Source organism: Mustelus asterias, chromosome 6 (assembly GCF_964213995.1).
Source record: "Mustelus asterias chromosome 6, sMusAst1.hap1.1, whole genome shotgun sequence".
NCBI classification, from domain to species: Eukaryota; Metazoa; Chordata; class Chondrichthyes; order Carcharhiniformes; family Triakidae; genus Mustelus; species Mustelus asterias.
This window is the reverse complement of record NC_135806.1, coordinates 94,412,095-94,438,751: the sequence shown is the minus strand read 5'-3', so window position 1 is coordinate 94,438,751 and position 26,657 is coordinate 94,412,095. Positions and strand designations below refer to the sequence as shown.

Here is a 26,657-nt window from a genome sequence, read left to right as displayed (position 1 = left end):
GTTTCAATTTCATGGGCCTCTGGATATTCAAATCACTTCAGATCATTACATTAGAGATTGCAAGCAGTATTTCCTTCAGTTTTAAATGCATTAGCGTGCTTTTCCCATAGGGAAAAGTACTCTAATGCATCTCAATGCTTACAAATGCTGATCATTGTAATGGTCAACTTGCCTTTGCAGGATGGAGCCCAAGAGTCAATCACTGTAGTAAAAACACATCTTATTTACAATGGTACATCTCACCTTTGAAGCTGAAAAAATACATTTTGGTAGTTCAATGATTGCCAATGAGAGAATTTGCAAAGTAGGTGCTGTTTTATTTGGTCCTCTACTTGGGACTGGGGTTCCCCCATTGTTCATACATTCTCTAACTGACAGTGAACCATGTCTGCTCACAGAAGGGGCCTGACTGTTCTGAAATTGAGAAAAGGGTTTAAAATATCCAGCTTTGTTAATGGGGCTGGCTGCATGCAGTCTGGCCACTTGCACCCTCAACACATTCTAGCAAATGTAGCCGGAAACAGGAGTCCCAGAGTCCGCTGTTTCAGCTCTAAGTTTTGGAATTCCCTCTCTAAACATCTTCACCTCTCTACCTTTGTTTCCTTTAAGATGCTCTTTTAAACCTGTGCATTGGTTTTAAGCTGAGTTAATGCATTTCTGTTTACTTGGGTTACTCCTGGGGTTTCAGAGTAGAGTTTTGATTGGGTTGATTGACAAGACAGAGGGGAGGAGCTAAGTTTGCAGGGAAGAAATACTGTTTCAGTTTCTTTTTACAAATGCAAGCAATTTTGTTGCCTGGACTACAAGAAGGAAGCAGTCTCTCTCTTTCCTCCTCTGCGTCTGTGTGTCCCCCTCTGCATCTGTGTCCCCCCCCCGCGTCTGTGTGTGTCCCCTCTGCGTCTGTGTGTCGCCCTCTGCGTCTGTGTGTCCCCCTCCTCCTCCTCTTCTTTCTCCTCCTCTTCCTCTTCTTCCGCATCCTCCTCATCCTCTTCTCTCTCTCCTCCTCCTCTTCTTCTTCTCTCCTCTTCCTCTTCCTCTTCCTCCTCCTTCTCCCTCCTCCTCTCTTCCTCCTCCTCCTCTCCTCTGTCTCTCAAAAGGCCTCTCTGAGAGCTCTGGGACCTGAGACAAGCAAGTAAGCCTGTGTTTTGCTAACTAATTTTAAAGAGGGTGTTAAGTCCATAAGAGGAATATTGCTTGAATTAGAACACATAGGGATAGATAAGCAGTTAAGAATTGTATCTTGTCATGCTTGAGTATTTTTCAAATATTAAATTAAGCTAATTCATTTGTTATAGTTAAACTGTACTGTTAAATAAAATTTGTTTTGATAAAAGTTGATATCGTAGAATCATGCCTGGGGTGAAACATCAGATCTCACACTAATACCAAAACAGCAAATTGTTGGGGTTTAGTCTGATTGCATAACATACCTTGGGGGTTCGGATCCGTACCCTAACATGTAATTGATCCGACAAATTAAAGTAATAAGAAGGAAATGATATAAAACTCAGCAGGCCTGGCAACATCTGTGGAGAGAGAAACAGAGTTAATGCTTCAAGTCCGTGTAGCTCTTCGGAGCTGAACAATAATCATACAAACTCAAAACATTAAATTCTGTTTCTCAATCTACCCATGCTGCCAGAACTACTGAATTATTCCAGCATTTTCTCATTTTATTCCAGATTTCCAGCATCCACAGTAATTTGCTTTTAAAGTATGATGTTAGTTCTCAGTACATAGGTTTTTAAAAAATTAAACTGCTTTTAAAAACCTTACATTAGGAATTCATTAATTGAGTTAAGAAGTCCAACAATGATTACTGTGTGCAATTCTTTTATTTGCATTGCAAACTCCTGTGACATTTATGCTTGGCTTCCACTCAGATATTGCTACCATTAGATGACTGTCCACTGAACACTTTGAGAAGCTCGCACTTAATTAGTTTTATAAGAGGGTCAATCATGTTAGCGTCAGTGGTGGCTCATTTGGTAGCACACTTGCCTCTGAGTGAGATGGCTGTGGATTTAAGTCCCACTCAATGATTTGAGCACAAAAATCTGGACTCTTTGAGGTGCTGCCTTTCAAATGAAATATTATATCAACCTCCATCAGCCCACTCAGGTAGACATAAAACATTCCTTGACAGTATTTTGAAGAAGAGCAGGAGTGTTGTCCCCAGTCTCCTGGCCATCACCACATTTCCTGGGATTCTTTAAGTGAAAGATGTGCCTGCCGATCTTTTGCCAATACTTTGAGTGGTATCTTCTCTTTGGTTAGCAATGAATTGAACTGTCTGTACATGTTTTGGGGAGTGAGAATAGTGAGCAGTACAGGTACTCAGCTGCTAAAACGAATTCTGAAACTGATGCAGTCAGTTAATCCTGTGCATAATAAAGTTATTAATGCTGATTTGTCATAGATTCTGTGGGTAAAGATGAAAAAAATGTCTCTGGGTAAAACAATTCTAATTTCCCAACTCCATTTTGATTTTTAAAAATGTTTTTCACTAAAAGTTCTCATCATTTCTTTGTTAGGAGTTATTCGACAATGACTGGTATAGATCACGGAATGTGCTTGGGCTGGCAGACATCATTGTCCTAAAATATTCCGTCAATGACAAAACCTCATTTCAAGAAGTGAAGGATAATTATGTGCCAATGATTAAGCGGATACTTAACCAGTGGACAGTTCCAGTAATAGTTACTGCTATTGGTACAAGACAAAATGGTGAGTAATGAAGGTTGTCCATATTTCTTTCAAATAAATAGTGGCAAAATAATATATGATGGTGCTAGTGTATTACCTGTAAGAATCATTCTTCCAATGTAACAATTCACGTATCTAAAATGATTCAGAAAACAAGCCACACTCTTGTTAAAAAAATCCTGTTAATTATGCTGCAAGGCCACTTTTCCAGTGTTTGCAATCTCCAAATCAGTGAAGGTACATTTCCTGCTGATGACTCAGACAAATATTCTATGGCATTGTACAAAGCTAATCACCCTAAGATGGTCTCTCGTTTGATCCCAGGTAGAATGAATGAACTGATCTCAACCAAATTGGTGGTGAGTTCAGAATTAGCCACAATATCTTTAGCCTAAGGCAGGGGGAAAGGGGGGGGGAAATCAGTCAGGATGTTTTCTCCTGTCCATTATCCACTGACACATGCTGGAAAGAATAGTACGTGCATGTATAGTAGAAAATAGATTGGGGCGGCACGGTAGCACAGTGGTTAGCACTGCTGCTTCACAGCTCCAGGGTCCCGGGTTCGATTCCCGGCTCGGGTCACTGTCTGTGTGGAGTTTGCACATTCTCCTCGTGTCTGCGTGGGTTTCCTCCGGGTGCTCCGGTTTCCTCCCACAGTCCAAAGATGTGCGGGTTAGGTTGATTGGCCAGGTTAAAAAATTGCCCCTTAGAGTCCTGGGATGTGTAGGTTAGAGGGATTAGCGAGGAAAATATGTGGGGGTAGGGCCTGGGTGGGATTGTGGTCGGTGCAGACTCGATGGGCCAAATGGCCTCCTTCTGCACTGTAGGGTTTCTATGATTCTTCTATGAAAATAAGAAATACTCTCTCATAACAGGCTAAATTAGATTTAATAATAAAGAATTAGCAGGGAGATGGTCGTGTAATGATAATGTCATTGGATTAGTAATCCAGAGAACCAGGGTCTGGAACCACAGGTTCGCATCCCACTGTGGCAGCTTGCTGAATTTAAATTCAATTAATGAACCTGGAATCGAAAGCCAGTCTCAGTAATGGTGACCATGAAACCATTGTCAATTGTCATAAAGACCCATCTGATTCACTAATGTCCTTTAGAGAAGGAAATTCGCCATCCTCATCTGGTCTGGGATACACATGACTCCAGACCCACAGCAATGTGGTTGACTCTTAACTGCCTTGTGAAATGGCCCAGCAAATCAGTCAGTTGAAGGACAATTAGGGATGGGCAACAAATGCTGCCGATGCCAGCGACACCCATATCCCATAAAAGAGTAAAGAATGAACAATAGAGAATTAGTCAAGGGAACACTTGGCATATGGTGATCATAAGGTGATTGACTTCGATGCTGGGTTTGAGTCGGGGAGGATTGAGTCATGAGTTAAAGTTGTTGGGGGCGATTCTCCCAAATAAATCCTAAGTGCCGAATTCGCGTGAAAACTGGAGTAAATCACGCTGGTTTTTATAGTGGGAGTTTAAAAATGAATCTCCCACACTCTGTCCACTAGCATAAATCACACTAAAAATCAGTGGGAGGGGCCTATTCCCGCTGTAGAGGCCGGCAGCATAGTGCCGAACGGACCACTGCGCATGTGCCGATCTGTCAGTGCTGAGATCAGTGCATGCGCAGTAACCCCTGTCTATCAGCCTTCCAACCGTAGGCCAGCCCCGCGACCTCCGCATCACCAACATCCCCCCACCTGATTGCTGGCGCCCTGATCATGTCTGGTCTTAGCCACGACCCAACCCTCGATGGCAGTCCCGATGGCTGGCCTCCCTCCCTCCCCCACCGATCCTGTCTGCAGAGTGGCAGCAGGACCCTCCACCCCCATAGGCTCCACCCCCTTGGCACTGCCACATCCATGATGGGCAGTGCCAATGTGCCCCCAGGCATTGGCACCGTGCCCCTTGGGCATTGCCAGGGACACAGGTTGGCACTGCCAAGGTGCCAATGCCCAGGAGGCAACCCCCTGCCGCCCGACCCTCTGGGGGCCCAGATTGCCCCATTCACTCCAGCGGGGTTGGGCCACTAGGCCCTTGAAAGTGAGGAGCTACTTTAAACTTCTGTCCCAGGCCCACTAATCATATTTAAATTATATTAAGATCCCGCCGCCAAACCCCCCCCAACCCCACATCTCTAATGCAGCTCTGCGCCTATTTCCGGCAGGGAGCTGACAGTGCAGAAATCTAGCACTGGGAGAGGCGCTCAGGGCTGGACGTCCAGTGCTGATGGCGCTAATCTGGCCCCGCTCAGATCTCCTGGCCTGCTGGGCTAATAAATTAGTGCAGTGAGGTGAGAGAATTACCCCGTTAAGTTTATATAAGGCTGACTTTGAAAGAATGAGGGAAGAATTGACTAAAATAGAAGCAAAATACTGCAGTTGGAGGAAAATTAAAAGAAAAACAGACAATGCTGGAGATACTTAACTGGTCAAACAGCTTCAGTGGAGACAAACAGAGTTAATGGGCAGGATTCTCATAGAATTGAGCAAATTGCGGAGGCCTTTAAAAAGGTGGGGGGGAACAAGCAGATTTATTAACCCCTAAACCCAAGAAAAATAAAAACATGATGCCAAACTTTCGGCCTACAGTCATTAGGCTGCATACACATGCCCCCCCCCCCCCGCCTCCATATATAAACACACACACACTGACGCAAGTACCAGAAATAAAGGAACTTAGAGTCCAAATAAAAAACGTTAGATTAAGTATCCTTTGATTGCCCTTGAAGTGTACATTTTAAACTGTATGGCCAATTTGGGTTAGGTTTGCTGGTTACTTGGACAGAGTCAGATGTAGAAGATGTTACAATTATTATGAGATCTTGGTTTGCTGGTAGGTTTCTGGTAGTGACTGCTTTCTCGAACTGGGCAACATGCTCATCCCAAAAAGAAATTGAGGCAGAGAGCACAGCACTCTGCTTATTTCCTCTGCTGGAGATTTTCTTGACACTGCCTGTGTGAGTTGTAATAATAGTTGCTGGTGACCTTGCTGTGAAATACTTCACCTATTGTGTATTTTTAAGAGATTTTGGGTGTGTCTGCTTGTGGCAGCCATTGTTACAATATCCAGGACTTTGCATTTTTAAAGTTTCTTCCTTAGACAGTTATAAGTTTCAATGGGTTTCTCACTTCACATTGAAATGTGACGTTACATTTTTAATCTGTTTGCTCTGAGTCCATTCCAGTGAGTTGAGAATTGAAAAATCATATTTTCAAAAATAAGAAGTTGAAGCCTCATCACGGGCAGGCCCTGATTCTGGATTCAATCCCCATTTTAGGCACTGGTAATTTTCAACAGCCCAGGAAAAGGATGCAAAAAATAAGCCTGCACCCTATACTCCTGTTCTAACCAGCTGTATTGTGGTGGTAGGCATCTCATACCAACCACCGTCTCCCCCCCCCCCCCCCCCCCACCCAACCACTGCAATCTTCATGGAATTGGGCCAGCTTCTCAAAGGCACATGGTTCACAGCCCCTCAGAGGAATTACAAACCATAGTCTAGATTTAGGATAGCTTTGAAAGGCATGTTGAAAAGGTCTTGCTCATGGCCTCCATGCTGCCTTTATTCCCCCAAACCTTTTCCAAGACTCTCCATGCCATTTATGACCCCTCTATTCCAGCTTCGTGCCTCATGCTGCCTTCATGCTCCATAACCCTTCCATGTCCTCCATCCTGTCAATGCCCCTTCCATTGCCCCTGTACATCCTCTGTGGCCACTCCCAGTATGCATTAAAGAACCAATGAGCCATATAGTAAGAATGGCAAGTCTTGAAATGCATTGAAATAAACGCCCATTCAAAAATCAGCTTCAAAACAAATGCTATTCTGTATGCCTATCGAAGAGCAGTTGTACTATCATTCACACTGCTTAATGAAATCAACATATAGATATTGAAAGAAACAGGTTGAAAAAGAATAATTTATTATCACCTCAAAACTGTAAATCTGTCAAAACAAAGACTCTAGCCCCACCTGTGAAAACAGAGCACCTGCTGTGCTAATCCACAAGTGAGTCTTGTAACTCAGCCAAGTATTCATAATGAGGTCATCTTTGAACTGTATCAACAGGAACAGATGGTCAGCATGGTCGAATGGCAGAGCAGACTCGATGGACTTAGTGGCCTACTTCTGCTCTAATATCTTATGGTCTTATGGATATCTGTTTCTCCAAAAGGCCCTATTTTGAATGTTTGGGTGAGCACCAAAACACTTAGCAGTGAGTCTGTCTTCAGCGTGAGAAGTGGAGTCTGTTTTAACAGGCTGAAGTGGGCTGTTTGCTTTGATTTATTGACCTTTTTATGAGGTTATAACATTTTGGTTTCTTTGGAATGTGCCTTTCACTGTCTGTATGTTTATTTGGACAAGATTAAGAAGCTGTAAGTGAGGTGAGGTGTCTTATTTTTACTAAAATGGCTCTGCTTAGCATTTTTATAACTGTGTAAGAGCAGCAATCTTTTTCAAAGCAGACTTTTGAATGGGCATTTTTAATGCATTTCAAGACTTCCATCGATATTCTATGTTTTATTTGTTCTACATTACATACTAGGTGACTGGGGATGGAGGATGTGGGGGATCATGGAAGCAGCATAAGGGCATGGAGATGGCATGGGGTGAGAGGAGGTACAATTGGTGAGGGCTAGAGGACCTAACCACTTTTAATACAATTGGAATTAAGTCTGAGAGACCCACATTGGTACTTGCCTGCTTCCATGGCCATATCCATTCTGCTGCAGGGTTGAGTGAGATGGACTTGAACATTTGTAATTATCGTTTGCCTCTATTTGAAGATGCTGGAATTGAAAGCTATATAAAATATGTCGCTGCAATATTGCATTCAGTTCTGGACATGCACCTCAGGAAGGATGTAATGGCCTTGGTAGGAGTGCAGCACAGATTAATCTGAATGATGCCAGAATTAAAAGAGTTTTTAATTATGAGGATTAGATTTGGTTTGTGTTTCCTTTTTGATTTGATTTATTATTGTCACATGTATTAGCATACAGTGAAAAGTATTGTTTTTTGCGTGCTATACAGACAAAGCATACCATTCATAGAGAAGGAAATGAGACAGTGCAGAATGTAATGATACAGTCATAGCTAAGGTGTAGAGAAAGATCAACTTAATGCAAGGTAAGTCCATTCAAAAGTCTGACAGCAGCAGGGAAAAAGCTGTTCTTGAGTAGGTTGGTACATGACCTCAGACTTTTCTATCTTGTTCCCGACGGAAGAAGGTGGAAGAGAGAATGTCTGGGGTGTGTGGGGTCCTTAATTGTGCTGGCTGCTTTGCCGAAGCAGCGGGAAGTGTAGACAGAGTCAATGGATGGGGAGCTGGTTTGTGTGATGGATTGAGCTACATTCACGACCTTTTGTAGTTCCTTGCGGTCTTGGGCAGAGCAGGAGCCATACCAAGCTGTTATACAACCAGAAAGAATGCTTTCAATAGTGCATCTGTAGAAGTTGGTGAGAGTTGTAGCTGAAATGCCAAATTTCCTTAGTCTTCTGGGAAAGTAGAGGTGTTGGTGGGCTTTCTTAGCTATAGTATTGGCATGGGGGAGACCAGGACAGGTTGTTGGCGATCTGGACACCTAAAAACTTGAAGCTCTCGATCCTTTCTACTTTGTCCCCGTTGATGTGGACAGCGCTATGTTTTCCTTTACGCTTCCTGAATTCGATGACAATCTCCTTCGTTTTGTTGACATTGAGGGAGAGATTATTGTTGCCCCCCAGTTCACCAGATTCTCCCTTGAATAGATAAGATTAAGGGGTGGTGTAATTGAGTTGTTTACGATGATGAAAGGAGTTGATAGGGTCGATAGAGAGAAACTACTGAAGAGTAAGTTTTGCAAGAAGTATTCTGCTGAATTGTAAACTAGAATCTATGGGCAGTATAGTTTCTAAAAGCAAATGCAGAGCATGCAAAATCCCTGGATAATTTAAAGGTATACAAGGTATGGTAGTGAAAGGTAGGAATAATAATTCAAACATGTATTTTAAGAACACAAGAACATAAGAAATAGGAGCAGGAGTAGGCCATCCAGCCCCTCGAGCCTGCCCCGCCATTCAATAAGATCATGGCTGATCTGAAGTGAATCAGTTCCACTTACCTGCCTGATCCCCATAACCCCTAATTCCCCTACTGATCAGAAATCCATCTATCCGTGACTTAAACATATTCAACGAGGTAGCCTCCACCACTTCAGTGGGCAGAGAATTCCAGAGATTCACCACCCTCTGAGAGAAGAAGTTCCTCCTCAACTCTGTCCTAAACTGACCCCCCTTTATTTTGAGGCTGTGCCCTCTAGTTCTGGTTTCCTTTCTAAGTGGAAAGAATCTCTCCACTTCTACCCTATCCAGCCCCTTCGTTATCTTATATACCTCTATGAGATCACCCCTCAGCTTTCTAAACTCCAACGAGTACAAACCTAATCTGCTCAATCTCTCCTCATAATCTACACCCCTCATTTCCAGTATCAACCTGGTGAACCTTCTCTGCACTCCCCCCAAGGCCAATATATCCTTTCGCAAGTAAGGGGACCAAAACTGCACACAGTATTCCAGCTGCGGCCTCACCAATGCCTTGTACAGATGCAGCAAGACATCTCTGCTTTTATATTCTATCCCCCTCGTGATAAATGCCAACATCCCAGTTGCCTTCTTGATCACCTGTTGCACCTACAGACTGGGTTTTTGCGTCTCATGCACAAGGACCCCCAGGTCCCTTTGCACAGTAGCATGTTGTAATTTTTTTCCATTTAGATAATAATCCAATTTGCTATTATTTCTTCCAAAGTGAATAACCTCGCATTTGTTAACGTTATATTCCATCTGCCAGATCCTCGCCCACTCACTCAGCCTATTCAAATCTCTCTGCAGACCTTCCGCTTCCTCCACGCAATTCACTTTCCCACTTATCTTCGTGTCGTCAGCAAACTTTGTTACCCTACACTCAGTCCCATCCTCCAGATCATCTATGTAAATAGTAAACAGTTGAGGCCCCAGCACCGATCCCTGCGGCACGCCACTAGTCACCCTCTGCCAACCAGAAAAGCACCCATTTATTCCAACTCTCTGCTTCCTGTTGGATAGCCAATCCCCAATCCACGCTAACACCCTACCCCCAACTCCGTGTGCCCCAATCTTCTGCAGCAACCTTTTGTGAGGCACCTTATCGAATGCCTTTTGGAAATCCAAAAACACCACATCTACCGGTTCGCCTCCATCAACCGCACTAGTCACATCTTCATAAAAATCCAGTAAGTTCGTCAAACACGACTTTCCTCTCATGAATCCATGCTGCGTCTGCTTGATCGAACCATTCTTATCCAGATGGCCTGCTATTTCTTCTTTAATGATGGATTCCAGCATTTTCCCAACTACAGACGTTAAGCTAACCGGCCTGTAGTTACCCGCCTTTTGTCTACTTCCTTTTTTAAACAGCGGCGTAACAGTAGCCGTTTTCCAATCAGCTGGCACTACCCTAGAGTCCAGTGAATTTTGATAAATAACCACTAACGCATCCGCTATTACTTCTGACATTTCTTTCAGTACCCTGGGATGCATTCCATCTGGCCCCGGGGACTTGTCCACCTTCAGTCCCGTTAGTCTACCAAGCACTGCCTCTCTGGTAACAATAATTGTATTGAGTACCTCTCCTCCTACCAACACTCGATCGTTAATATTCGGTAAACTATTTGTGTCTTCCACCGTGAAGACCGACACAAAAAACCTATTTAAAGTCTCAGCCATTTCCTTGTTTTCCACTATTAAATCCCCCCTCTCGTCCTCCAAGGGTCCAACATTCACTCTAGCCACTCTATTCCTTTTTATATATTTATAAAAACTTTTACTATTATTTTTTATGTTTAGAGCTAGTTTAGTTTCATAATCTATCTTTCCTTTCTTTATCGCTTTCTTAGTCATTCTTTGTTGTTTTTTAAAGCTTTCCCAATCATCTAAGTCTCCACTATTTTTCGCCACTCTGTACGCATCGGTTTTTAATTTAATACTCTCCTTTATTTCCTTTGTTATCCACAGCTGGCTATCCCTTTTCTTACAGTCCTTCTTAATCTAGCTTCCTTTCTAAGTGGAAAGAATCTCTCCACCTCTACCCTATCCAGCCCCTTCATTATCTTATAGGTCTCTATAAGATCCCCCCTCAGCCTTCTAAATTCCAACGAGTACAAACCCAATCTGCTCAGTCTCTCCTCATAATCAACACCCCTCATCTCTGGTATCAACCTGGTGAACCTTCTCTGCACTCTCTCCAAGGCCAATATATCCTTCCACAAATAAGGGGACCAATACTGCACACAGTATTCCAGCTGTGGCCTCACCAATGTCCTGTACAGATGCAGCAACACATCTCTGCTTTTATATTCTATCCCCCTTGCGATATAGGCCTACATCCCATTTGCCTTCTTGATCAATGGTATGATTTTCAATGGTATAATATATTTAAAGATAAATCCAATTAAAATCTTTGCACAAAATATCTTTAACAGAGCTTTTTGTAAATCCAGGGAAAAGTATTTAATCTGTTCCGATCTGAGAATTTAAGATTTTAAGGATCTAGCCAACTCTGAAATAATTATACTATTATACAAGAAAAGTATTAAGTACAAACTGGCAGTTTTGTATGTTGTTTTATTAATTGCATCAGTGACAGCAAACTAGATTACGGTTTAACAAACTGCTGGGTGGCATTAAGATTTATTTAGATCTACCCAAGTCTTTTCCATTGTATGCCATTAGTGAAACCTTACAGCAGGTATAGCTTAACTTAATACAAAATCTAATTATACGCTGAGTATTGAATGGACCAAACCTTTAAAATATAGTGGACTTGCTGTCTGATAACGTATGATTACTGATAATGACATAAGCTTATCTAAGGTATAATGATAAACATTTCCACCTGCAGATTTAATTATAACATGGAACAGAAAATTGGATGGAATGTAAACAGGCTGTTGATTCGCTGTCATCCATTTTGTCTGATTCCACCCAGGTGTGTTTAATAACTGGGGACCCTGGAATCCCTCAAATCATCAGCCATGTAAGATACGTTTAAACAGAGCAGATCTTTAAGTGCCATATGGTAAGTTAATTGTCACAGTCCACAAGTCTCCAAGCACAACAAAAATGATTGAGGCAGGCACAGTGATTAGCACTGCTGCCTCACAGCACCAGGGACCCAGGTTTGATTCCGGCCTTTTGTGATTATCTGTGTGGAGTTTGCACATTCTCCCTGTGTCTGCTTGGGTTTCCTCTGGGTGCTCCAGTTTCCTTCCACAGTCCAAAGATGTGCAGGTTAGGTGGATTGGCCATGCTAAATTGCCCCTTTAGTGTCCAAAGATATGTAGGTTAGATGGATGCGGCAAGGGGTGGACCTGGATGGGAGAGTTGGTGCAAACTCGATGTGCCGGATGACCTCTTTCTGCAATGTAGAATTCTATGGTTCTATTCTAAATTTACATTCCAGGTACAGTTTAACGTTTGAACTCAAGTGGCCAATTAATGGGCACTTTAAGGGTCTCAATTGCCATCTACCCCACCCTTGGCAAAATATCAATGCAAGTGGAACGGTGATGGGGATGGCAGCCCCTGTGATCGCACCTGATTTTATGCCCCCCCCTCCCACTGAATGCCTCCCACTCCAGTCCAGGGATGGGGGGATGACAGCCAAATAATGAAAACCAAATGTACTCTTCTACTAAAGTGAGGTTAAATGCCAGGAATAATCAGACCAGGACACACAGGTCATTTGGCTGCTTTTTTTTACACTTACTTTTAAATTTCCATCATAAACTTTTACATCTCTTATTACTATTAATTGTTTTAAGGAAAACTACTTATACAAACATAATTGTATTCTTTCGCCACTGGCAGAGGAGGAGCAGGCAAGGGAAGGAGAGAAAGAAGAGGGGATATGAAGGGTCAGATTTAGGGGTGGTAATGTGAGAGTATGATGAAATTTCCTATTAAAATTCATTTTTACTTGTATCGTTCCATTAATATGACACGTACTCCCATTCAACAAGCTTGTCAGTAATTGTGTGTGAAAGCAAGCAGAGATAGAGAGGATGAGCTTTAGCCTGCATTCACTGACCATACGAATGCCGACAGAGGCTCAAGATCTGGAAGTCACAGTTCTCACTGGTGCGCACGCAATTTTGTATCTTCCCTGCCCCTTGCCAGCGACATCATCAGGTTCACACCTGTTGATTTGAATGTATATAAATATTACTACCTCACCTCCTGCCAGATATTGATTGCTCCCCAGCAAATGTGATGTAATGTCAGCACGGTATACAACAGATGCACACAGATATTCCTGGGGGGTCTTCAAGAGGGGGCAAAGGTAAATATATCCGCAGGGGAGTGGGACATGGCCAAGTAGTGGCCTGACAATGTCCCCTGGACATAGGTTGGCACTGCCAGGATGGCAACATGTCAACCTGACAGTGCCAGTGACCAATCTGACAGTGCCAACTCATGCCAAGGGGTGAATCCCAATGGGACCCTCGTTACGACAGATGGAGAGTGTGAGCAGAATGCATGCCAAGACAGATGACAAGGATGTCTAGCACGTGTGGATGATGAGTGGGACCATGGATGGGATGAGGACGCAAGCTCCAGAGGAGGGGAGCTTAGTCAGAGATGTGAGAATGAGTGGTAACGTCCCTTGAGCTGGCAGTGAGGGATTCTTGTGAATGTGTGATGAACTTGCAGTGTGTGAGTTGAGAGTGTTGCGAAGGATGACTTACCCTCGTGGAAAAGAAGAGATTGTTCATCCTCTTCCTGAACTGGATGGCTCACCTCCTCTCTGCAGCATTAGCACTGACCACCACTGTCACTGCCTTCCAAGCTGGAATGATGAGGTTGGCAGACCTCCTTCAGCCATCATGGGGGTAGAGGACATCACAGTGGGCCTCCACTGTGTCCAGCAGGCGTTTCAGTGAAGAGTCACTAAAAGTGACTTTAGGGGACATGTCTTTGGTGAAGCAGTCCTGGACTGCAAACATTGAGAAAGCTTGTGACTACTGTTTAAATATGGTGCCCGCAGTGAGGAAGTATTGAACTCGTGGTGGGCTGAATTTGAGGCCGCCCACCCACAATGCAGTTTCGTGTGTGCGCATAATTAATGTGGTGGAAAGTGAATGGTTTGGCAGTTTTGCCATTGTGGCTGGCAGCTACAACCTTGTTTTTCAGGCCTGCCACCACACTTTGTGCATTGAGAGGAAAATCCCCCACAATGTATTTTTAAAATATCTCACTTGATTGCTATTGCTGGGAGTGAAGAGGTCTGCAGTGGGCTAAAAGCAACTTTTGATGGCTAAAAGAGATAATTTAACTCTGACAATTTTTAAAGTAAATTACACTTTATTACTTTCAAATATCACCGTCTGTTTTTTTATCAAGAAATCAAATCAAATGTGAAAGTATATAAGGCATTACCAGCAATAAAAAGCAGTCCAGAGAAGATAAGATCGTTAAATCCAGAAGCATTAGTTGGCAGACACCAAGCTTTAGTGCTAAAAGCTTAAAGGAGCAGCCATGCACAAACTTTTTGTTTTGGTGGGCTTAACGTGGGGAATGTTATTGTTAATCTGCATTTATCTTAAGCTGCAGATACAAACGGATCATAATTGATTTGTGATTCATTCATCTGAAAGGTGACCGTGTGTAAAATGGTCCCTTGGAAACCTGCCAAATTCAAAGTGTACAAAGAAGGAAATGAGAAATGATGTAAATTGGTCTGACTATCTGGACTTTCAATCCAGATTGCCATGGTTCAGGGAGTGCAGTGTGTACACCCCCATCATAGGTTAAAGGAAAAATGGAAGATGGAGATGAAGGTGCTTGGAATGGAATAAGGAAATCCAGTGTCTTGGCATTCTTGAGAAAGTGAATTTGAGTGCAAGTTGGTGCAGCAAATCTTTTCCCAATGGGAAACATTGTGACATTATAGTTAAAGATAGAAAGGTGCCTTAGTGGCAGAGTGGGTAGCATCCCTGCCTCTGAACTAGAAGCCCCACTCTAGGACTTGATAGTGATGGTAGGTGCAATCATGATGTAGTCAAACAGATTGATTATCAACGTGTTGTTCCTTCCAATGCGACTATGGCGATAAGAGTGGGAGAGTCTCAATCTCCTGGTTAGCCAGAACCATGTGGTAGCTGTAGAGCAATGGACACCCCACGGACTGCACTACATGGCAAGTATTCCCCTCACTTCAAGGAACTGCCAAAAGTTAAAGAAAGGGTTAACTATTTGTCTAGTATCGCTTGCACCCTTGTGACATCTCAAAGAACTTTATAACCAGTGATTACTTTTAAAGTGCAGGCACTGTTATGCATGCAGCAAAAAAAAAGAGCAAATGAATGATTGATCAGACAGTCGGGTTAGTGGGTTTCTGCTTGCTTGTGCTAGTTCTTTTAATGCAATTTGGCCAACATCAGTGTGACAGGTGCAAAAGGATTTGGACTTTTAAGCACAATTTACTATCTGCACAACTTGAGTTTCCTTTGCACTAACTTTGTACTTGTGATCTTTGCACTAGTTTTTAAAACAACATGCTGGAAGCAGCTCCACCCAAACTGCGTAACCCAATCACCATTTGGAGTTTCCTGTTTGTTTACAGATCTTCAGGTAGACTTTAAAAATTAAGCTGATCTTTTGGATGTATCTTTTGGATACTAAAAGGTACATTTTAAAGATTTTACATGTGATTTTTGTTCTTAAGAACCTGATTAATTTAGCCCAATATAACTAGGAAACAAATTCTGTATTTTTTCTAAGTTAATTTCAGTTGTTTAAAATTAGTTCACTCAGATGTGGTGGATTGACACTGTAATTTAGGATGCTTATTTTAAGCTGTTTATTCCAACTTCTTCAAGTTAACATTTTTATGAAGAAAAATGTTTTAAAGCATATTTTTTTAATTTTGAAAAATATTAGTTAAAATGATGCCCGACTGTGCTGGGGCTTGGCTGATTTTGCACTTGGAAGCATGCAGCAATATGAGGGGAAAAACATTTTTCAAAATGAACATATTTTATGTTAAAGGAATTGTCACTTAGGGACTTGTGATAGTTCCTTTAACATAATACTACAATGAACTTCAGGAACATTGAAAACAAAATATGACAACAAACTGTGTGAGGAGAGATTAGGGCAGCTCGCCAAAAACTTGGTCAATCGTGAGAGATTAAAACTAGAGGTCTAGCAGAGGCCAGAATCAGGGGATTGCATGTACCCCAACAGTTGTGGGGTTGGAAGCGATTAGAGATAGACAGGGACAAGGCCAAGGAGGGATTTGAAAACAAAGATGATAAATTTTAAAATTACCAGAAACCAAGGCAGGTCACTGAGCATAGGGGTAAAGTTTAAAGTTTACTTATTAGTCACACTGCAATGAAGTTACTGCGAAATTCCCCTAGTCGCCACACTCCAGCACCTGTTCAGGTCAATACACCTAACCAGCAAGTCTTTCAGACTGTGGGAAGAAACTGGAGCACCCGGAGGAAACCCACGCAGACACGGGGGGAACGTGCAAACTCCACACAGGCAGTGACCCAAGCCGGGAATTAAACCCAGGTCCCTGGCACTGTGAGGCAGCAGTGCTAACCACTGTGCCGCCCCGTGGCTGACTGTCATTTTGTATGAGTTAGGACAAAAGCAGCAGAGTTTTAGCGGGTAGAATATGGGAGGATGTCCAGGATTGCAGTAGAATAATCAGATCAGGAGGTAACAAAGTTCATTTAACAAAATGGGGTTGCACAGTGGTTAGCACTGCTGCCTCATAGTGCCAGGGACCCGGGTTCAATTCCGGCCACGGATGACCGTCTGTGTGGAGTTTGCACATTCTCCCCGTGTCTGCGCGGGTTTCCTCCGGGTGCTCCTGTTTCCTCCCACATTCCAAAGATGTGCGGATTAGCCTTTCGTGTCAGGGGGATTATCAAGGTAAATACGTGGAGTTATGGGGATAGGGCCTGGATGGGATTGTTGTTGGTGCAGGCTCGATGGGTCGAATGGCCTCCTCCCGCACCGGGGATTTTATGATTCTAAGATTCAATAAATAAATTTGACAAGGAAGTTTCTACCCTAAGCACTAAAGACCTTATGAATCCTTTAAGAACAAATGAGAAGAAAGACAAATTTTAAAAGATCAAGAAATGGCAGATGTTAGAGGCAGCATTTAAAAATAAAAGAAAGAAAACTGAGCATAGTTAAATTATCCTAATTTGTGGTTAATTATCAATCAATAATGTGCGAAACCCTTTACTGTCACTCAGTGCTAGTGGCCATAAGGAACATGCATCACTAAGGAAAAATGTCAGGGTTAAAAAATTATATGTTACCTATAATAAAAAAGCTCATGTATATTTTATTATACTCTAATCCTGTCCCAATGCAGGAAGATGAATAATAGACTGCTTTAGAGATAAAAGGAATGAAACTATAAATAATGGAGAAAATATTGAAAATACTTGTGAGACTGTCAGAATCTACTAGCAAGGATGTGCTTCAAGCTCTTCCGAAATCTTTGGTATCAGTTTGGTGCTGAACACCTCCATGCTCCTTGATATTGACTACGGGATTCCAAATGCATCGCACTTTTCGTTGTGTATACCTATCAGTCTTCTGTAGGTAGACCCATAAAAGTGCAAAATTCCTGTTCCAACTCCGTCTCTCAAATTGGCACTTGCCCCTCACCCTGGCAGCAGGATAGTTGTGCCTGCTGTCTCGTCACATGCAGATCCCACCATTAAGCTATCCTCTAAATTGTGCATAATGGCCATGTCTGAGCTGGTGTCTATGAATATGAAATCATGCAATAGTGTTTCTTTATCACCACTGCCGGGATGGTCAGCTTACAGTTCATGGGTATCTGTGAGGTGAAAGACACAAGGGTTGTGGTATGATTTAGGGGAATACAGAACTTCAGTGCAACAGTTGAGGGAAAGCTTGAAGATGTTACAAATAGCTGTAGCTTCAACCTGGAGAAGGCCCAATGCATAAAAGATCATGGTCCCCTTCACAGCTACCTCCAATACCATCCTCATCCTGCTTTGAGGCTTCAGCAGGTGATAGATTTAATGAAGACATCCTTACTAAATTACTGCATCTTCCACATTATTTCTCACTGAGGTTTAGATCGGAGAATTGCTCCCTGAACGCCCATGGTGCACATGCCCTCCTACTGATAGCCTTTCACTGATGTTATGGTTCAGGTCAGAAATTCCAAAGTGTTTTATGGAGCCCACCTGGATCACATGTTTTGCCTTTTGGATTTGGCTAGCATAGAACATAGAACATAGAACAGTACAGCACAGAACAGGCCCTTCGGCCCACGATGTTGTGCCGAGCTTTGTCTGAAACCCAGATCAAGCTATTTCCTCCCTATCATCCCGAAGTGCTCCATGTGCCTATCCAATAGCTTCTTAAATGTTCCTAAAGTTTCTGACTCCACTATCCCTGCAAGCAGGATAAGCATGAGATGTTTCACTTCAGGGATGATTCAAATGACCCACTCATCATTTTTATCAAACAAAATTTATTTAAGAATATAGTTAACATGTATAATAAGAAAATTTGCAAGAACTTTTATTAATTACAAACAAGAAACAGACCAACCACTATAATGTGTAACCCTTAATAAATATATTTAATATGATCAAATCAAGACCAAAACCTTTAATAGACAAAATCCTTTAAACAAGTTCAACACAGCAAAGACTAATGCTCATGTGATACTAGAAATTGAGTCCTTTTGTTGAAGTCTGCAGTCCTCTGGATTCACTCAGAACAAGTTGAACTCAAAACAGCTTCTCAGAATCCAAGGGAGAGACTCTCTGGTCAAGCCACCAACTGCAGAATTTTTACTACAGGCAGGTAAGACCTTTCTTTCAGATAACAAGCAGAATTTCCAAAACAACAGGGAGAGAGGAAAACACTTTTTTTTCGCTTGCTGTCCCTTCTAAAACTAAACCGTAGCTCAGAACTGAAAATGAAAGAACTTCTGTCACCTGATCTGCCAACCAGTTTTTTTTTCCCCTCCTAACGATGCAGGGCCCTAAAACCAATCCCAAAGTAAACATAAACAACCCTCATTTAAACCACTTAAGCAGCAATAAAAGGACCCATCGTAGTCAACCCGGCAACAATGAGAAAAACAAACTGAGGCTGTAAGCTGAGAAATACTGAAGCTGTGAGAGCCACAGAGATCATGATTTTTTAAAAAATGTCTTGAAGAGGCACTAATGTCACACTACCACCTTCACTTTCTAGCAGTTCATCCCACTGTGTTGCCTCTGTTCATTCTTCATGGGGCGGCATGGTGGCACAGGGGTTAGCACTGCTGCCTCACAGCACCAGGGACCCAGGTTCAATTCCCGGCTTGGGTGACTGTCTGTGTGGAGTTTGTACATTCTCCCTGTGTCTGTGTGGGTTTCCTCTGGGTGCTCCGGCTTCCTCCCACAGTCCGAAAGATATGCTGGTTAGATGAACTGGCCATGCAAAATTCACCCTCAGTGTACCCGAACGGGCACCGGAGTGTGGCAACTAGGGGATTTTCACAGTAACTTCATTGCAGTGTGAATGCAAGTCTACTTGTGACTAATAAATAAACTTTTACTTTTATGTCATGTTGTTTATTCCAAGTGGAATATCCTGTACACCGGCAATATCTGACTTGTGCAGAATTCTTGAAGTCAGGACGAAGTCCTTCGGGATATGTCACACCAGACCCCATAGGAAACACCAAAAACAAGCAGCCAATAGAAATCAATCAGTAACTAACGTGAAAGATGTTGATGATCCCTTTAAATAGCATTAGTGGAGTACAGATTCTAGTGATATATTCCGCTGTGTGAGGTGAAGAGATAGTGTTAGCTTGAATGTGGAACTCCGAAATGGCAGTGTTACAAACTGGTGGAATTTTCCCAAAAAAAGGGCATGTGTCAAGTTCTGACTGAAAACCGGCGTGTTTCTCCCCCAAGAAATAGGCAGATTTCTCTCCCAATCTTCTGATACTTCGACAAAAAATGCAGGGGGGTCGTATTTTTTATATCATACCTGAGGGGAAGGGTCTAAGGACACCGGCAAGCCTGGCTCCACAGAGAGTGGTGCCCTGATCTCAAAATGAAGAGAGAGGTCGTCCATCTCAATTCCCCACCATGAATGTCAGGACATCCACCCACCCCACCCCGCCCAAACAAGGGGAAGACCCCTAGCCCTCTATCACAAAGAGTCAACCCCCCCCCCCCCCCACCCCCCAAGATTCAGATTCAGCTAATTCTCCCCAAACCACGCAGGCTGAGTACTTACCAGAGGTGTGCTCCTGGGACAAAGGTTCAGGCAGTAAGAAGTTTAACAACACCAGGTTAAAGTTCAACAGGTTTATTTGGTAGCAAAAGCCACACAAGCTTTCGGAGCTCCAAGCCCCTTCTTCAGGTGAAAAATGGCAGTAGGCCTGTCAAAGTTGGTGGAGATATGGTCCCCACCATCTCTCAGGATGGCTGGTGCTGAGAGCTCACCATCCTGAAAATTCAGGATAAAGTGTGCCGAGATGTCTCTTTCTATGCATGTACTGCAGGTTAATGGAACAAGTTTGGTATAGCAGTTGAAAACTGTTCTTTGGCGGTTGTAAGCTTCATCACTGAACATGACTATGAAATAAATTTACAAAAATATATTGCACAGTTCGTATAAAACCTTTTCATACTGGATACATCCAAAAACGACTTAACAGAAAAATATCTCTTAGCTATTTCCAAGGGCTTAGTTCAGCCTCCTTTTCTCTAGGTTAGGTTAAATGCAGATGCAGGTCGTGAGGTCAAAGGCTAGCGAAGTGTTGTCAGTCATTTGCACAAAGTCAGCAGATTACCATTTTAAATATAGATGATAAGCTTTGTGCTATACCTGATGTGATCCCAGAAATTATTTGTGTTAAGCTTCCTGATAATTTGCAGAGCTAAATTTTATCTTAGCAAAGAAACAAATGTCAAACATTTATTTACAGTTTATGATACATACCAGGCCTCCATTAAAAAAATTACTGTCGTATGGATCATGTGATTCCAAGTACCTTGAGCTCTTAAGTAGCATCCTTATTAGCCTTTCACCTACTTCATTCTTGCATTGAGAATGCTTGCAGCGAATGGCAAAACAGTGTAAAAATTCTAGGACCATGGTTAATTTTAGTAAGTGATATCTTCTTTAAAATAGTATTTTCTACTGGTAAGGCACTAACAAACTATGTGATCATGTTCAGTGCTATTTTAATTATTCCTAAACCTCCCAAAAATGAATTAAATGTTATTAGCAGAAAGAGTTTGTTTAGGCTTTGATAAGACGATTAATGAGAAAGTTATCCAACATTCCACATTGAGTATTTCAATCTATTTTAGACTGGGATTTAGTGAGCAAGATGATTTATTTTTCTTTATTCTTTCATGGAACGTGGATGTCACTGGCAAGTCCAACATTTGTTGTCCATCCTTAACTGTCCTTGAAATGAGTGACTTGCTCAACTATTTCAGAGGTCAGTTAAGAATCAACCATATTGTTGACAGTCTGGAGTCACATGTAGGTCAGACCTAAGGATGGCAGATTTCCTTCCCGAAAGGGCATTAATGAATCAGATGTGCTTTTACAAGAGTCAATTATAGTATCAGCTCCAGATGGGTCATCCATTGTTTAGATTTTCTCTCTAATTCTTGACTTATTAAATAGCACCTCTGAACTGTGTTTACCTCAACCAAGTGTTTTTATTTAATCTCCAATCTAAAAATTATATTCCCAACTAAATATTTTATTTCTAAAACATATGAATTATCAAATCAGAAATCTGATGCTGAGACTTGATTATAGCAAAGATAATATGACTGCTAATATTTGATCAGGAGTAGATGTCCAGTTTAGGGAGAGCCTCGGCACTGTTCAGGATTTTTAATGGACATTTGTTAAAATTGCAGTAAAATATATTAAAAATCCTTAAAAGATGCAGTGTAGTAGAATATCGCATCATTAAGGATCATAAGCCAATTTGGTAGCTTTGAAGATGATGGCAAATCCCCACTTAACATTGACTCGTGCAACATTGTTTCGCTTTACCATCATTAACAAAGTAGTAACAGTATATCATCATGAGGTTTACTTTAACATCATTTACCACTGACTTCCTTGCCTGTACACTCCCATAACCTGTTTCTGCTTTTGTTCCCGCCCTCAGTGATGTAGTCCTTCTCTCCCTCCACTTCCGTTCCATCCTCCAATCATACTTAGTCCCTGGTGTCTGGTGCCACCCTGGGGACTTCTTTAGATGCTTCCCTTTCTCCCTCTCTTGGCCTTGCCCTCGCCCCGGTGCCTCTTCTCCACAGCTCCTATTCCCACCCTTGTTCTTAATTTTAAAGTCCAAGGTGCTGTTGCCATCTCTGGGGACTTCTTCAGCTGCTCCACTTCTTGCTCCCATTCCCACTCTGCACTCCACTGAAGTCCTGGGCACCATCTATTGGCAGAAGTTGGTTGCTGAAGTTACATCAGCTACTACCAGCACTGATCAGCTTCTGACACTAGTTGGAGCCCTATTAGTCCAAAACCAGGTGAGTGTAATTTTTTAACAATTATTTTAATTTATTGTCTTTCTTATTTTTAGATTTATTCTAAGTTTTTTCATTTATGAATGTAGGTGCCGGGAAGTGGGATTAAAATAAGCGGCTAGTTGACTTTTCTTTGGTCTGTGCAGACACGTTGGGCTGAATGGCCTGTTTCCATGTCATAACTTCTCCTCTGTTCTATTTAAGAATGTACAGCATTTCAACTTAGTTTTTTAAATGTATTTGTGGCTTGGAAAAAGAGGCCCTAAGGTACCTAAATATGCAGTGTTTGTTTTATATTAAATGATTTATTTTATTTTCAAATTATTGTGCATTCCAGGCTAAAATGTACAGCAATCTGTACTTGGATTTTCTGGGTGAGAAAGGAACCTACCTCCAGTTTTAACATTGATTCCTATGAGAACCCAAGGTTCACTTAAAGTCAGGATTTTTTGGAACATGACAACGGCTTTAATGGAGGATTTACTGTATTTAGGAGGCAGATTGTTGTAAAAAGAACAAAAGATTAACTGGAATGTGGCCACACATCCAGAACCAAATTACATTTAGCTCAATTGATTCAAACCTGATAGATGGTTAACTTTTGGCTTGAACATCCTGGAGGAGTATTTGATGTATTCCACTCTGTTTTCATGGAAAACATTTGGCGAACCATCCTGTTGGTGTAAAATCAAATGCTTGAGATCTGAACTGCAAACAGGAAATACTCAAGTCAGGTAGCATTCATGGAGTGAAAAACAATGCTGAGGTTTTTGGGTCAATTACTTTTTGTCAGAAATAGAAAAGTGTCAGAGATGCAACAGATTTTAATTGAATGTAGGAAATTGGGAGGGGGGTGGTGGGGGAGACAAAAGGGAAGGTATGCGATAAGCAGGAAGGCAGGAGAGATTACTTGTCCCATTATCATCCGTTTTTGTCATTTAAAGAAACAAAAGCTAGATCTAGATGAGTTTTAAATGGGAATAACAGGTTCATCACCAACAGCTGTTGTCCAACTAAAAGGCCTCAACCGAGATCTTGGGTTCATGTCACACTATCTGTAACCCCCACGACTTGTTTGGGCTTGCAAAATCTCACTAACTGTCCTGTCTGGAGACAATACATATCTCTTTAACCTGTGCTTAATGCTCTCTCCACTCTCATTGTCTGTACCTTTAAGACTTGATTACCTATAAAGACTCGCATTCCAACCATTATTTTGTAAATTGAGTTTGTGTTTTTATATGCCCTGTTTGTGAACAGAACTCCCACTTACCTGACGAAGGAGCAGCGCTCTGAAAGCTAGTGGCTTTTGCTACCAAATAAACCTGTTGGACTTTAACCTGGTATTGTGAGACTTCTTACTGTGTTTACCCCAGTCCAACGCCGGCATCTCCACATCATAACTAAAATGTAGGCAGAGGTCTCGACTGGAAGTGAATTCAATGTCAGTTTGAAAGGCTACAAAATGCTTGTGAAGATGAGGCGTTTTACCTCAAGTTTACATTGAGCTCAACTGAATCAGTGTTGGAGGCCAAGATCAGAGAGGTCAGAATGGGAGCAGTGTGGAGAATTGAAATGGCAGATAACCTGGAGCTTGGGGTCACACGTGGACTGAACAGAGGTGTTTCCCCACCCCACCATAAACACTCCCTGATGCATCTCTTATTTATTTTTCTCCTTTTAATGGTTATCTCCAGCTTGCCTCCCTTGTTGAGCTATTGGATTTTTAGTCTAGTTTACTGAGTTTGTCTCTGGTGCTCAGAATAGCTTACCAGTTGTATTCAAATTAGGCTCAAACCTCGAATCAATTGGATGGTTATAGAGGCTAAACCACTCACTTTGGACAAAATTTCAAAATCATCTCCATCAACACAAACCATACTTGTCAATCCTGATTCCTAATCTTGCCTTTGCTTGAATGGCTTTGACTCACGAACAACGTGTTATGTTTATTGACGTTGGTTAAGTTTGTTCACTTTCAGTAGAGTTTGTATCTATTTTGCCTACAAAAGAACAGTGACTACATTTCAAATGTAATTGGTTGTGAAATGCCTTGTGTGATCCAGAGGATGTGAAAGACACTATAAATGCAGTCATTCTTTTTTGAAGTTGAACTATCATTTTAGTTAACTATGTACCATTACAGCAAGTCACATACCCAAATGCAGAATACAACAGATACACTTTAGTACGGCTAGATGATGCTTTTGTACTTACTCGCAGAAGACACATAACTGACTCATAAGCTAAAAAGTGAAAAAAACAAGGATCTATTATAATTGGACTGCCAGTCCCACTGGAAGGAATTTACTTCAAACACAATGAGATCCAAATGTCTTAATACTTCTATGTTAAACTGATATCAGAAGAAGTGATGACTTTTCATTGAATCAACAATACAATAGTGTAGAGGGATGTCAGCAGTTGCAACGAGACATAGATAAGTTGCAAGACTGGGCGGAGAAGTGGCAGATGGACTTCAACCCAGATAAGTGTGTGGTGGTTCATTTTGGCAGGTTGAATAGGATGAAAGAATATAATATTAAGGGTAAGACGCTTGGCAGTGTGGAAGATCAGAAGGATCTTGGGGTCCAAGCTCATAGGACGCTCAAAGCAGCGTCGTAGGTAGAGGCTGTGGTTAAGAAGGCGTATGGAATACTGGCCTTCATCAATAGAGGAATTGAGTTTAGAAATCGGGAGATAATGCTGCAGCTGTAGAGGACCCTGCTCAGACCCCACCTGGAGTACTGTGCCCAGTTCTGGTCACCTCATTACAGAAAGGATGTGGAAGCCATAGAAAGGGTGCAGAGGAGATTTACAAGGATGTTGCCTGGATTAGGTGGCATGCCTTATGAGGATAGGTTGAGAGAGCTAGGTCTTTTCTCCTTGGAGAAGCGAAGGATGAGAGGTGACCTGATAGAGGTGTATAAGATGTTGAGAGGTATTGATAGAGTGGATTCTCAGAGGCTTTTACCCAGGGTTGAAATGGTTGCCACAAGAGGTCACAGGTTTAGGGTGCTGGGGAGTAGGTACAGAAGAGATGTTAGGGGTAAGTTTTTCATTCAGAGGGTGGTGGGTGCGTGGAATCGGCTGCCAGTAGTGGTGGTGGAGGTGGATTCGATAGGGTCTTTTAAGAGACTTTTGGATAAGTTCATGGAAGTTAGTAAGATAGAGGGTTATAGGTAAGCCTAGTAGGATGGGACATGTTTGGCGCAACTTGTGGGCCGAAGGGCCTGTTTGAGCTGTAGCTTTTCTATGTTCTCTGTTCAACCAGTGAGTGGGTTTATACACTTATTTCCTACAGAATTACACAATGTCAACTATTCATTGTAATAGTTTTAATGTGAATTGGAAAATGTATTTGAGAAATAAAAGAACCTTTGAACTAAAACCCCAGGATTGGTGTTCAACTGATTCAAGTACGTTGGAGTGGAACTTATGGACCTCAATGAAAATTCTGCGCAAGTTAATGTGGAGGAGGTCAGTTAACTCCTTGAAACAGGCAGACTGTTATGATCCCCATGAGGATCTGTTAACCAAAATGACCCAAATGAATAAATTTTACTTTTTGTAACTATAACACAAATTAGAATCAAACATAGATTAATAGGAAATTCATGCATGGTACAAACTAGACATGACTTAATGGGATATTGGACATCACGAAGATATCTCACAGAAGTAGTACATAGTTCACTCCGCCTATATGGTCTCAGTTCCATCCATGCAGTTCTTCCAAGCAGAATTTTAGTTTCATCTGCACAGGGGGTGACAGGAAGTGGAAAGAACTGTTTAGCTATCACAAATGTGGTTGATAAGTTTTCTTCCTCCTGCTCAATACACAACCCTATTTCTAGAGTTCCAGAAAGCTGAAACCCTGCAGCCTCTCATTACTCACACTCTTTTGCTAGGGAAATTATGGATTAGGTGGTCGACAATGCAGCATGAAGGGAAGCGCCATTGCAAAACACACCCTCTAAAGATGGTGGAACATAGCACATCAGTGCAGAAGACAAGGCTGCAGCATTTTCAACCATCTTCAGCCAATATTGCCAAATGGATAATCCACTTTGGTCTCTTCATGGGATCTTCATCATGATGTCAGATTTCAGCCAATTCAATTCATTCCACATGTCAAGAAACAGCTAAGGGCAACGGACAAAACAAAGGCATAGCATTCAGGCTGTTAATGCTGAAGGCTTGTCCTCCAGGACTTTCCAAACTTCTAGCCAAGATGTTCCAGTACAGCAAGGTCGGGATCTACGCAACATAGTGGAAAATAGTCCAGTCCATAAAAAGCAAAACAAAATCAATTCAGCTACTTACT

At 42.0% G+C, this 26,657-nt stretch overlaps 1 protein-coding gene across 1 annotated transcript in view; it reads left to right on the top strand.

The window, feature by feature from the left end:
* The window catches only part of rhobtb3 (Rho related BTB domain containing 3), a 130,037-nt gene that overhangs the window by 7,597 nt on the left and 95,783 nt on the right, over nucleotides 1-26,657 (top strand). Inside the window, exon 3 of the mRNA XM_078214766.1 lies at nucleotides 2,535-2,727. Coding sequence (XP_078070892.1) covers nucleotides 2,535-2,727 — 193 coding nt within the window. The remainder of the gene's footprint in view (nucleotides 1-2,534; nucleotides 2,728-26,657) is intronic.